Below are 13072 nucleotides of genomic sequence, written 5' to 3' on the forward strand. Positions count from 1 at the left end.
CCTTCCACACCACTCTGCTATTTCACATAGCGGATTGTTTCTCAGCAAGCTTTGATGACAAGCCTGGAATCCAATCACCTAACCCTCAAATTACATGAACAGACTCAACACATTCTTTAGTGTTTTAATGGGGCCAGCACCTCTGTCATTTGCTCCTCTCCCTCAATCGCTCTCTCGCTTTGCACAATGCCTGATGCTGGCATTGTCTGCAGAATGTAATGATCCACCACACAGATCTCACCTATATACAAATATTGATACATATTTTAGTATCTTTACCTGACTTTAAGATTAGGTAAATGTAGGATTTGTGCTCAGGATAAAAGTTTTACAGCGAGTATCACGTCATCATATTCTGAGGTTCATGCACATAATGGACATGCATTTAATACAATGTCACGATATTGAGCTTTTTACATATTTTTGATTGTGATGAAGGTAATACTTATATTAACAGTACTATTTGTATTACTACTAGTATCTAATCAAATTAGGAGTTTTGATTGTGTATAATAACAGAAAACAGTTAAACTCTCCATACTTCTTTATAGTCAAGCATTGTAGAACATTATTTCAGTGTTACACTAGTACTTACTGTATACACCATCAATGTAGAAAGTTTTCATGAGTCATGAGTGGACTGCAGGCTTCACATCTAAAACACCGGCCTCCCAGGAACTCCTTTAATCGAACCTAACATGTGAAAATCACTTGGAGTGAGGTCGGGACTGTACAGGGTATGTGGCAAGAACTCCTAGTTGAGTTCCTGTAATGTGGAAGTGGTGTTGGTGAATGATGTGTTTACAGTTCCTACAGATGCGTATCTATCCAAGTTGGCAATAAGTTGTCTGTTGACTTTCAAGGATCGGGAATTCCGTTTGCCGAATGTTCATGAGAATGACTGCAGTGGGCCTCGAGCCACTTTGACTCAGATTCTCATTCATGGACATACAGCATTCATTAAAAAAGCGGTTTTACTCCGTAATTCATGGAAAAATGGTGTTGCGTGTCCCAGTTTGACTTAAACGGCCCTCTAACTACTATTACTACTTCTACTAGTAATAATAATAACACAACATATTTAAATTCAATAAATAATTACACTATTGTTTGTTAAAACTAACAAATGTAATTTGTTTTAGAACTACGAATCTGAAAACCACACAATGTCAGATTTGTTTATTGGTTTGTTTGTTTTTTGGAAGGCATTAAGCATATGAATATGATGCTCTACAAGAGACAAACATTCCACTATATGTCTAAAAGTTAGTGGATGTCTGCCCATTTCAAACTGTTGCCACAATGTTGGAAGCATGCAACTTTATTTGCTGTCTCTGTATGTGTCAGTTTCCTTCACTGAAACTCAAACCCATTCCAGCATGACAATGCCCCTGCGCTCGAAGTGAGGTCCATGAATACGTGGTTATCTGAGACTGAACTGCAAGAACTGAAAGATCCCTGACCTCGACTACACTTAACTCCGTTGGGATGAACTGGAACGTCACCTGCACTGTGGGCTTCCTCACTTAAATTCAGTGCCTGACCTCACTAATGCGCTTGTGGCTGAATGTGCAAATCCCCACAGCCATGCTCTAGGGTTTGTAAGTCTAGTAGAAAGCCAATCCAGGGTAGGCTCATCAAAACACCAGTGTCAATACTAAAAAGAAAATAACAAAAATCTTTAATTAAATAAATAAATAAATAAATAAATAAAAGCAAGTCTTAAAGTTTGAACCAACATTCCGGTCAGTAACTACTGTATGATGGACATTTACAGGATTTTCATCGAGTTCCTTTTACATCATACCTTTTATTTGCCCAGTGTAACTTTGATGCATAAAAGCTGTCAGGGTCAATGTCATTCTGCTGAGTAGTTTTTGATATATAGACATCTGCCCTGGTGACATGCTGCATTTAATATTCTGTTTTTACATCATACCTTCCCTTACTGACTGACACCCAGCAACACTAAAGAGACAAGCGTGAAGGGTCACGTGAGAGAACATCAGGGGAAAAAAAATATGATACAAATATAAGCTTTATCCCAATAATCCCAATAAGATTTAAAAATGTGTAATTTGGTTTCAATTGTCTGTCTATTATTTAATAGACAACTAATTGTGTTTGGTGTATGATATCAATCAAAAGTGAAATTCTGAAACTTTTGGTCACTGTTCGTTACGTTTAAAAAACCCCAGATGACATTTGAATGTCAGTGTCATGTTTTTTAATCCTTCAGTGATATTCATGTGGAAAAATTCTTTACTTTTTTTGTCATATAATGTCGTGTAATCAAGTATGATCTTTTCAACAAAGAATATTTGAGGTGATTTTTCCCCCATTCTATGCTTAGCAAGCCTCCGAATCAACATTCTGACTGCTTGTAATTGCAAAGGCATCACGGCCCGATACACATGACCTTTACTACCTTTAAAGTAATTTCCATTTCATAGAAAATATTCTGTTAATTGTTCATTTGATGCAATGTTTTGAAGATAATGTTAGATTCAATTTCCATCCTAATTTATCAGTGCCATCAGTCAATGCAAATCTTTTTTCGGGTAACATTAAAGTGACTTTTACTCTCAGCCGCAATATGATAATATATTGCTGTGTGGTTTTTTTTGTGTGTTTTTTTTTTTTTACAATAAAAGAAAGCATCTGTTGTAGAATTAAGGATTTCAGTTTGTGATGGCATATTGTTTTTGTTGTTTGTTCTTTATACAGACATTGAAAGTGAGAAAATGATAGTGTATTATATCGTAAAAGCACTAAGCATACTCTTATTATATTCCATGTTCTTCTTGACACCGCCTCAAAAAAATTTAACAAATCAAAACATAAACAGTAAGTCAGTGCTGTGGTTTTGCATTATGTAGCAATGTGAGGATTTATCAGCCACCTGTCATTATCCTAATGTGGCACCAGTCATGGTGTAAACTGATAAGAGTCAGACAGCTCTATTACTTCATCCAAAATACTATCAAGTTGAATGAAGGACCGAACACAAGGCCGGATTTCTTCTCTTCATTCCGCATTCGTAAAATTGAATGTAAATGTGTTCATTTCTACTGTCTGATTTTGTTCTGATGCAAGCACACACTCGTCATCAACAAACAGGCTTCTGCTGCTGCAGCAGCCGAGGGCCGATTACAGAGGAGAGCTTATCAGGCTCGGCTCGGCAATCAGGAGAGCTCTTGATTGGCAGCTGAAGAGTTGCAAAGTTGTGTTGCTACTGTATATCTGTATCTCAGAGGGCCCTAGCGCATAGCCTGTGGAATCATCAACGCTTCCTGTAAACAGCACATTAGCCATGGAAATAACCATGTGATGTTCGCAGGCATGCCTCGAGGAGTACATCAGGCATCACGTTGAGTGGCTCGACATTGTCTATAGTATGTTGCTAAAGAAAAATCGTGATCAGAGATGGCAAGCTCTATTGCTTTAATACAATCTTTATACATACAGATATATCCATGTAATGTACTAGTATTATTAAAAATACATCCAAATTTATTTAGAAAGTGCTCGGTAACAATAGGATGAAGTGCACATTTCAACCCACTTTAAATAAAAATTGAAAATGAGTTTGTAAATATTTTGTAATGAAAAAAAAACTAACTGTTGAGTACCTCACTGAAAGTTCTGATCATGACTGATAGATGGAGTATTGTATGATCTTACAATTGGAAGAAGTACACATTTTAGACAAATTTTCAATAAATTATGTTTATTTCTGAAGAGTCGGTATATTCTCAACCATGCAATGTAGCACGTTAAGGCTTATAATTAACCACATCACAGAACAGAGTCGTAACACGAACACGAATAATTCATATTGTCATTGTACACCAAGATCTGAATGTACAGTATACATATATACAGATACCCATTCAATTAGCCTCAACCTTATTTTGTAAGTAAATTCTCTCTCACTAAGTACTGAACAGGGAAAAAAGCAGTGTTTTTTAACAAAAGTTATAAGAAATATCAGCAAGGCACAAAAATGTAAAAGTTTAAAACACTTCTTTGATTTTTCTCCAGATATCTGGGATTAAAATAAAGAAACAGAAACAGTGAACAGCATCCCATCAAACAGCAGAATATCAATCCCACACGACTACACCCACATGTTGAGTTGCATAGTTAGCTCTTCTCAACACTTGCTTAGTTTAACAGTCTGTGGATCTGTCTGCTAAAGCGTTTTCTTACGCAGAGTGGAAGTGAATAAAACTGGAGCAGCTTTGCAGACTGACTGAGAGAGACAAAGGTCACATACTGTATATGTAGTCTAAATGCGGACCTCTACAATGTGCTGCGCCTCACGTCTGACCCTCGAAATGCAAATGACAAATACAGATGTGCAAAGCCATGTGCATGTATTGGGACAGTGAAAGCTACTGTGTGTGTGTGTGTGTGTGTGTGTGTGTGTGTGTGTGTGTGTGTGTGTGTGTGTATGTGTGTGTTTGTGTACGTGTGTGTTGAAGAGAGTGCACTATTGTTTCTTGGGGTGTTCGGTGGAAGACGATGAGGTAGCTCAGTCCACAATGAGCAGTGAGTACAGAAGGATGATGCCACTATGAAGTCTTTGGGGTCAAAAATCAGGAGTGAGCACTGGAGCCGTATTGCAGTGCTAGGTGGAAGGTCCATGCACCAGGATCGAGGTAAATCCCAGCTCAGAGTATAACTACGCAGCAGCAGATCTGCTAAAGTCAGGGCCTACAGGCAGGGATGGCACGATTTCCTGAGAGTCTCTAAAAAAAGAAAAATATTTATTTGTAAATTGCAAAAAACAAACAAAAAAAAGAGCCAGGTTGAAAGTTTTCTGGTTAAAACTTTAACTGTAATTTATCTTCCTATCCACTAGAGGCAGTGCGAAGGTAGGGGGGGGGGATTTATTCACAAATGCACTTTGTAATCCATCACAATATTTCAGGTACCAGAACTTGTTTCGTTCTAAAATCACACACAATTTATCTAAAACAAAGAAGCAGAATAATTTATTACAAGTCATTAGACACTGGAAACATTCGGGATCGCTCTGGCAGTCTGTCAATGTTATTGTGTTATTCAGATGTGGTCAGGTTTCTACGTGCCCGGGTTAAAACGTGCTTCTTTGGTGTCGAACAGAAGGATGAACTTTAGGTTAGGACAGTTGATTGGTGCAGGCTGTGTAGTACATGATTACAGTGAGAAAGCAGCGTTAGTTTTTCCATCAGTCGTATAATATGCGAGCAGCTTCTTTGTTGCAGCGGCTTCTTTCTCTTCGAAACAAATCATTGCCTGGTGACACTTTCTGCCTTGGTGACAGAGAAAACAAGAACTACTGGACACATTACTACTGCACAGACTCCTGTTTGTCACTGCCCTCTCCTAATTCTCACACAATTCTCTTGTATTTCTGCCATTTTAGCTGTTCGGCTTGTTACAGGAACCTAGCTAGTGATTTGATCATTGATGAAAAAGCATTTTACACTGATTGTCAAAGTCAATACTCAGGGTGGTGTTTTTGTTTTATCTCTTCACCTAAAAGGTTTTTTTTTTTTTTTTTGATCACCTGAAAGTGGCTGAATCTTAGGACAAAAAAAAGTCATTTAAAAGCATTTGCTGTGAAATCGAAGAGTGAAGGATATATCTTCATTCACAAAGGCTTGTCTTTGTCCCAATAAATAAGGGATTAATTCATCCACATGTTATTTTGTATGTTTTATATAAATAAAAGAATCAAATCGACATGCAAGAATCAAAGTCTTGCATATTCTATGGTTAGGTTTGGAAAATTTCAACATTTCAAGGTGTGTTGTGTACAGATGTAATGACTGATTTTCAGACCAATTTCCTAGTAAGGTTGTCATCATATATAAAGTATGGTGGCCTATAATTTAAACCATAATGTGGCCCAGAGTCAGACAATGCATTTGCGTCAGCAGCATCAGAATAAGCCTGTGAGGTCGGTGCAGAGAGCATTTACAAAGACGCCGGGTGAGGAGAAAAACACATTCTCATTGCAAATTCGGTCTTTGGAAAACCACACTAATGACAAATAGGAAGGTGCTTAGTTGCAGTATGGAATGATGTGGAAAATGGGGTGCTTACAATGCGCCACAAGATGTTGAAAAGCCATTTTTCAGTGATATGACAGAAGAGGCCTGGGGGGGAGAGGCTGTGCGTCCCTGTGTCTCTCTGTGTATGTGTGCGTGCACATGTGTTTGTGCTGATGCATGACCTACAATACGAACCTTGGCCTGGGGTCTGCTGCTCACTCCACTCCTCACCGCTGACGCGCTGTCTGAACGGCGTGCACTGAGCAAAACCCTGCGGTCTGTCTCCACCGGTCCAGCACCATGCTCTGACCTTGCCGACTGAGGAAGCGATGGAGAGACAGAGATGATGATGATGATGATGATGATAACACAATAATGATAGAGAAAATTGCTTACGTTTAAATGCTCATACTTTTAAAATTTGTAGCATCCAAAAAGGTGGCATTTGGACTACACATATTTTGCACAAAAATGTCCCCTAAATTACATTATGCTTTTCGCATTTCCACAGCATTGATATTTTACACTGTCAATCTGACTGATTTTACACTGTCATAATGGCGTGGCTGCATCACTGGTCAAACAATCCAATACCGTCTTGCCGGTCTACAACTTAGATTTAGTGAGAGAAAGGGGAACTTTAGTGAAAGCAGGATTAATTGTACTCAAAAAGCCCCAAAGAACCATAGACTCTTTATCACTGACCATGACTTAAATACGCGAACTTACCTAAATGTTCAATAAATTCCTTTAAAGCATTTCAGATCTTTACCTCTTTTAAACTTTCAGAGCATTCACATTCATGTTTTTGGTATCAGTGATTAGCTTGAAAAGTAACCACTTAATTCACCTAATATAAGGTTGAACAACAGATTTGCAGTGAGAGTGGGAACAGAGCAGTGGGGAAGTTTGCATATGAAATAGAAAACTACTTAAAAAGAGCACAAATACATGCTAATTCAGTCATGAAATTAAGTAATGATTCCCGCTGTAGTCTTGCTTATGAATCATAATATAATCTGACTGATTATGATTATTCTGTTCTGTAGACCTTAAAATTTTAAATCTATGCCTGCAAATCCGTATTCCATTAGTGCTTCAGGGGAGAGGAGGAGAAGAAAAGGGGGCTGGGGGTGAATGGGGTGGGGGGGCTGATGGGGAGAGAACAACAATCCTTCTTAAATATTTAGTGAATGAGTTGGAAGAAATGCACCCAGGTCTCATTACAAGCAAATAAAGCCTGATGTAAGCTCTAAACGTACCTGTTTATGAGCTGACTTGGCTTCCTGAGGAGAGCTGCGCCCTTTTCTGACATTCTTCTGTTTCATCCACTGTGAAGCATCACCTCTTTCATCCCTATCACTTTTACTTATCGGGGGACAGTTAATTTTAGGATTAATATAGAGTCCACTTTCCTCCTTTAAAGGATTTGTACTGGAGCAAGAGACTCTTATCTTAGTCATTACAGGGGAAATATTGGATTCAAGCATTTTAGTATCTGCAAAACATTCAACAGTGTCTATCACGGTTTCACATGGTAAAGGATTAAGATAAGGAGCCTCATTATGGCACTGTGGCTGGGTTCCAGCTATACTTCCTGGAGAAATACCGTGTGCTTTTTGGTATTCATTACTGGGTGGTGGAGGTGCTTGGCTCAGGGGACAGAAGGAGTCTATTAGTTTGGTGCTGCGTCTCATGGGCCTTTTGCTAATGGACATGCTGTAGCAGAGCGGAGGACCTAAATAGACCTCTTCTGTGCAGGCCGGAAATAGAGGCTCTTCATCATGGATTTCTGGGGTTCTGGAGAGGACTGGGGTGCTACCCTTTTCCTCCGTGCAGGTACTGACCTCGCCACAATCACTATCATGAGAGGAAAGCGATAAGTAAGAGTAGAAATCACCCTTGCGTAGGTGGATTGGCCGATGCGAATGTTCAAGGACTTTCTCTTTGATCTGGGAAGTTGAGGCAGGACTTGAGGATTCCTGAGATTGCTCTGCTTGGACATCTTTAGTCTTCAGTGCTACTGATGCCATGTCAATGATCTCCATCACAAAGCTATGGACGTCTTCACTTTTCTCCTCTTTAGAAGGAAATGTCTGGTGGCTACAACAGTCTGATGAGCTCTCTCTGTGATTTTCATGGATGTGATTTGGGAAGGAAGCTGACTGCTCTTGGGAGCTCATATGAGCTGCTCCCAGCATGCTGTGGTGAGAGATAGAGCACTCCTCTACTGGTGACAGAGAAGGGGGTGAATGATGAGAGTTGTGGCATGGTAGTTCTCCTTTCAGCTGACCTTCCAAAGTTGATTCTTGGGACTGCAAGTTTATCTGCCTACATGAGGATGGGGAAATGGCAGCTACCATACTTATTACATCTCCCTTTAAATCATCCATGGTGTAGCAATCCTTAAAGGATTCTCCTTTCTTGGTAAAAAGACTCCCTTCCTCTCTAAGGAGCTCATCTTCATCCTTCCCTTTGAGGTGAGAGCTATCCACATTGCCATTCTCCATGTCATCAACAAAACTGCTGATGTAATTTCTGGTAGCATCTGTCCGGTGGCTGTCTACCTCCTGTTTCTTAAGGCTGTCATTTTTAGTATTGGAGTTTGACTCCAGGAGCTTCAGAGCAGCCCGATTCAAGAAATTCCGATCACTGACGGTACTTGCAGGTGACAGACTATCTCTAGACAGAGTTCCACACTGCAACTCATCACCAAGATCTGCCTCATTTTTTTCCCTGTTTTGGGCTCTGGGTTTGACCCAGCTCTGAAATTCGCCCTTCATATAGTCCAATCCCAGTACAAATGACCTTTCTATATACTCCTCCTCAGAGGTAATACTGGAGTCTTCATCATCTTTGATGCCCAACTCTTCCTCAGTAAGAGTGAGAGTAGAACTGGAAAGCAGGTCGCTGTCATCCTCATCATCAGTGCAGGCTGAGGTACATGACACATTCACTACCATGCTGACACTGGCGTCTGTCTCATCTGTCAGTTGTTGGCTGCGGCTATGCTTCCGGAAGGATGTATTGGAATTGGCAGCCAAGCAGCGTTTTTTCTGCACAGCTAGATCCTCAGAAGCTGCTGATGAGTCCTCAATGCTACTCAGCTCTGTAAGAGAAGCTGCCAAACTCTCGTTGATAGAGGAAGGGGCACCCCCAGAACGAGGCCCCCTCCCCAGAAGATGCAGAGAGCTGCCTGGAAGGGTAATATCAGAAATGCTGCGAGTAATCTTCTGGGCAAGAGGGGTCTGGATGTTTTCGAGTCGTTTCAGAAGCTCCAGAGTTCGTCTGCTCAGCTCCCCAGTGGTCTCTGTGGCCAGGCTCAAATCTCCCAGACTGCTCTGACTGCCTGCTTCTCCTGAACTCTTACATGGAGCAAGCCAGCTCTCCAGGGACATGCTACGTGTAAGGGTCTCTTTGCACGCTGGAAAGAATTCACCCACAGCATAAAGTGAATCTAGGGAAGACCCCTGAGATAAGTGAGTGGACACTCGTCTGACCTTACCCTCATCATCATCATACCCAGCACTGAAAGCTCCAGTTTCATGACCCTCGTCCTCAGATTCAGGACTGAGACAACACCCATTAATAAGAATCTCCACCGGTTCATTTTTGTGCTTCTTTCTGCTCTCTCTAGATTCATCTCCTTTTTTCTTTCCAGTGAAATATTGTTGGTCATTTGTCTCCTTTGCCATACTGTCTCCAAGCTCAGCACACTTGTTAGCACGTTCCAGTATCTTATCTTTGTCTTCATCTAAGACTCTGTCTATACAAGGTGAGTCTGAATGGATCAAGGGATTAAGAGTAACTTGAACCTTTGGATCATCACTCTGATAAAGCAGACAGATCTCAGAATTGGCTGTTGGTTCAGTGTCGCCCTCACTGACTATTCCACTCTCACTTTCCGATCTCCTGGCTGAATCTGTCAGCAAGCCTTGTTTCCCACTAACAAGCCCTGCTATGATGTCAGGAAGTGACTCCACAGAGGAGAAAGAAGAGTCCTTGCTTAAGCTCTTTAGCAGTGGCTGCTTCTCCTTAGCTATATTTGAAGATATTGACAACTGTGGTTGTTGGTATAATTCGACACTGTGCAAACTGAACACCTGATAAACACATGAAGGTGGGCTAGTTGACTGAGGGGCATTCGAGCTCATTCTGCTTTGTGTATGACAGACTGTCCCTAAAGGTTCCTCCTGGGGCTTTTCTGAATCGCTTTGCTCATCGCTTTCATGTGACTCCATATTAACTATGGTCATATCCATCTCATCCCATTCCCAAGAGTCTTCAGATGAGCCACGGAGATCTATAAGTGATGGTTCGATCAGATTTCCTAGAACCTGTGTAGGGGACAAAGAGCACCGGTATGAAATATAAAAAAAGGGGAATATTTTATTTAGCTGAATAAATATATGCCATGCAAAGATTTCTGATCAAATTTTCAAGTAATCAAATTTTAATGAGATCAAAAGCACCACTAAGCTGTAAAACATTTTGCTGTTTAAAAATTCTGCTTAGACCCATGAATTCTACACGGAATACAATTAAACAGATTGCTTGGCTCCTTATTAATGAGAGAGGTCTATTTATATTATCCTTTTATCTCATTAATGTAATAAACTGGCAAATCTAACACTTGCTTTGTATGTCATACACTGCATATAATGAATTTTTATTAGATTTTTGTTTATTCTCTTCTTGCTGATAAGGGAAATACTTATGATGAGGCTTGGATTGCTAATGCATTATAAAAACCTTCAACAGTGAGAACAATCAATCAGTGTAATCAAATAGAAAATCATTTATTTAAGCTGCCTCAGCTTGCATTGTACTTTGAATTGCACCAAAAGCAGTTTAAAACTATATTTTAGCAATAACCTTCCTTTGTCATTAATCGTGAAATATGCTCATGCAGTGTCATAAGGACTTAGCATAAAGAATGGCACTCGGCATGAAGAAGATAAGAAGAGGGGTTCCTTTTTTATTTCTGCATGAGAATCGGTGGACGTTAGTTTCAAATTACCCCCTCTACTGTTGACCTTCATATAGAAAATAGTGTTATAAAACATACCACTTCAATAAAAAAAATGAGGCAACTGGAAAACTTTTTCAATCCTTGAGCGTGGAGAACAAATCCGAGCAAAGTTAGTCTTTAAATCTTTCAACAGAAGGCCATTTTTATCATTGCACACAGAGCACTGTATTATCAAAAACAGACCTTCCTTGTTATTTTTCTTCCCCTTTTCTAAACACTTTCCAAAGTGAAATTGCTCTTCAGTCCTGCAAGGTCAGAGCTGGAGAGGGCTGAGTCGTTTGTCTTGCTTGTGTAAATGAGAGAGGATAACTAAGTGGACATCCACAAACAGGTCCCTGGGCTTCTCTGTGTGTTGCACACAGACTCCACAGAGGCCCGCTTCTGCTACACAGGAATGCATAGGATCTGCATAACAAAAGCCTAAATCTAATGCTCACATTTAAAGCACTGCTACCCAGTCACTATAAGTCAGTATTTGACGGTTTGGTTCGGTAGGGGCGGTGGTGGTGGTGGTGGTGGGGGAGGGCGGGATGTGCTGTTTATTTTGCAGTAAACCTATTGTGGTTCAGGAAGACGGGTAAATGTCGCAAGTTCACAAACTACACACAGGTTCTACTTGTAGGTTGGAGTAGTATATGATCAAGTCAATTATTGCTATGTAATATAATGTAAGTGCAAAATATACAGTATTATTGAATTATAATACATGGTTACTTTTCTTACCTTTTACATCGTAATTATTGCTCCATTAAAGCTGTGCTGCTCTATATTACTGCTACAATATTTTAGGTAAGAAATAAAACACTTCGGCTCTGTGGGTTACTGAGTCGAGTAACGAATAAATTGACCCTTATGGCCAGTTTAAGAGCTGGGTAAAACACATACTGAGGAAAAAATGAATAGCAATAAGTGTAATAAGATTTACTGAATGTGCTATAGATAGTGGTGTTGTTGGCTTCGTGCTGTCACATGGTTATTTATACACAGAATGCACGCATCATCGGGTACACCTGTAGAACCTGTGTGAGAGGGGATTTGCAGCTGAAATGTTTATGTATATCTATTATATAAAATATTTATTTTGATGCAGTTTGTCTTGTTCAATGGTGTGGCATTGCAGTTCCCTCATCACACATGAACACAGTCATGCCGCGTCGACAGCTATTTACCCAAGCAAACGGAGCTGCTGTGTATGTTTGATCTGACCTGGTCTCGGCCCAGAGTGCGCTTGAGGTGACTCTGCCACTGGAGCACTTGCATGACGATGGCCTCCCAGCGCCTCTCGAGGTTCACCTGTAGCAGCCGCAGAGACTGGCGATCGGCCTCAGAGCTTTGCTCCTCGGGCACATCTAGGAGCCTCTGGCACAGGCGCAGAACTGAGGCTAACCCCTTCCTCCGACCTCGGACCTCCACACATAGAACCTAGAAAAAGAAACAGCTTATTCTAGCGGACTGGATATGGACATTTTTAGAAAAATCTGGAATCTCAACCTTTTTTTTTTTTATTAACACACACACACACATACTGTACAGTACACACAAACACACACAAAGTATGTGCGTGCCATGAATTGCAATCTGAGAGACTGAGGTGAATTGAAGAAATGTGAAGTGATAGAGGAAAGGAGAGTGTGTCTGTGTGTCTGTGTGTGTGTGAGAGAGAGAGAGAGAGAGAGAGAGTAAATGAGAGAGGGAGAATTGAGCCCTGTACTGATGAGGTCTCCACAACAATCCATGCTATCAGGAGCATGTAAATCACACAGTCCCCTCCACCCACTCTCCCATAAACAGCACTGAGTTTGATAGTTACAGGCCAGAGCCCCGGTGCCGTGCTCCAGAGCCCGGCTATAACAATAATGGGATGAAATCGCCATAACATACACATTCCCGCAAACAAGATCACACCGCAGAGGTCATACCGTGTACGTGGTGAAAGGGGTTCAGGATGTTGATGGCCTTGTGCCTATACTCAAGCTCTCTGTAAATATGCAGCGTG

At 40.6% G+C, this 13072-nt stretch overlaps 1 protein-coding gene across 3 annotated transcripts in view; it reads right to left on the reverse strand.

The window, feature by feature from the left end:
- Positions 1 to 3645: 3645 nt before the first annotated feature.
- akap6 (A kinase (PRKA) anchor protein 6) overlaps positions 3646 to 13072 on the reverse strand; it is a 104206-nt gene continuing 94779 nt past the window's right edge. For all 3 annotated transcript variants that reach the window (XM_053510491.1, XM_053510489.1, XM_053510490.1), the window contains 4 exons: positions 12283 to 12498; positions 7307 to 10381; positions 6240 to 6362; positions 3646 to 4754 (listed from right to left, as the gene is read on the reverse strand). In XM_053510491.1, the coding sequence (XP_053366466.1) occupies positions 4713 to 4754; positions 6240 to 6362; positions 7307 to 10381; positions 12283 to 12498 (3456 nt within the window). In that variant the 3' untranslated portion in view covers positions 3646 to 4712. The remainder of the gene's footprint in view (positions 4755 to 6239; positions 6363 to 7306; positions 10382 to 12282; positions 12499 to 13072) is intronic.

The sequence above is a fragment of the Clarias gariepinus genome, chromosome 13 (assembly GCF_024256425.1).
Source record: "Clarias gariepinus isolate MV-2021 ecotype Netherlands chromosome 13, CGAR_prim_01v2, whole genome shotgun sequence".
NCBI lineage: Eukaryota > Metazoa > Chordata > Actinopteri > Siluriformes > Clariidae > Clarias > Clarias gariepinus.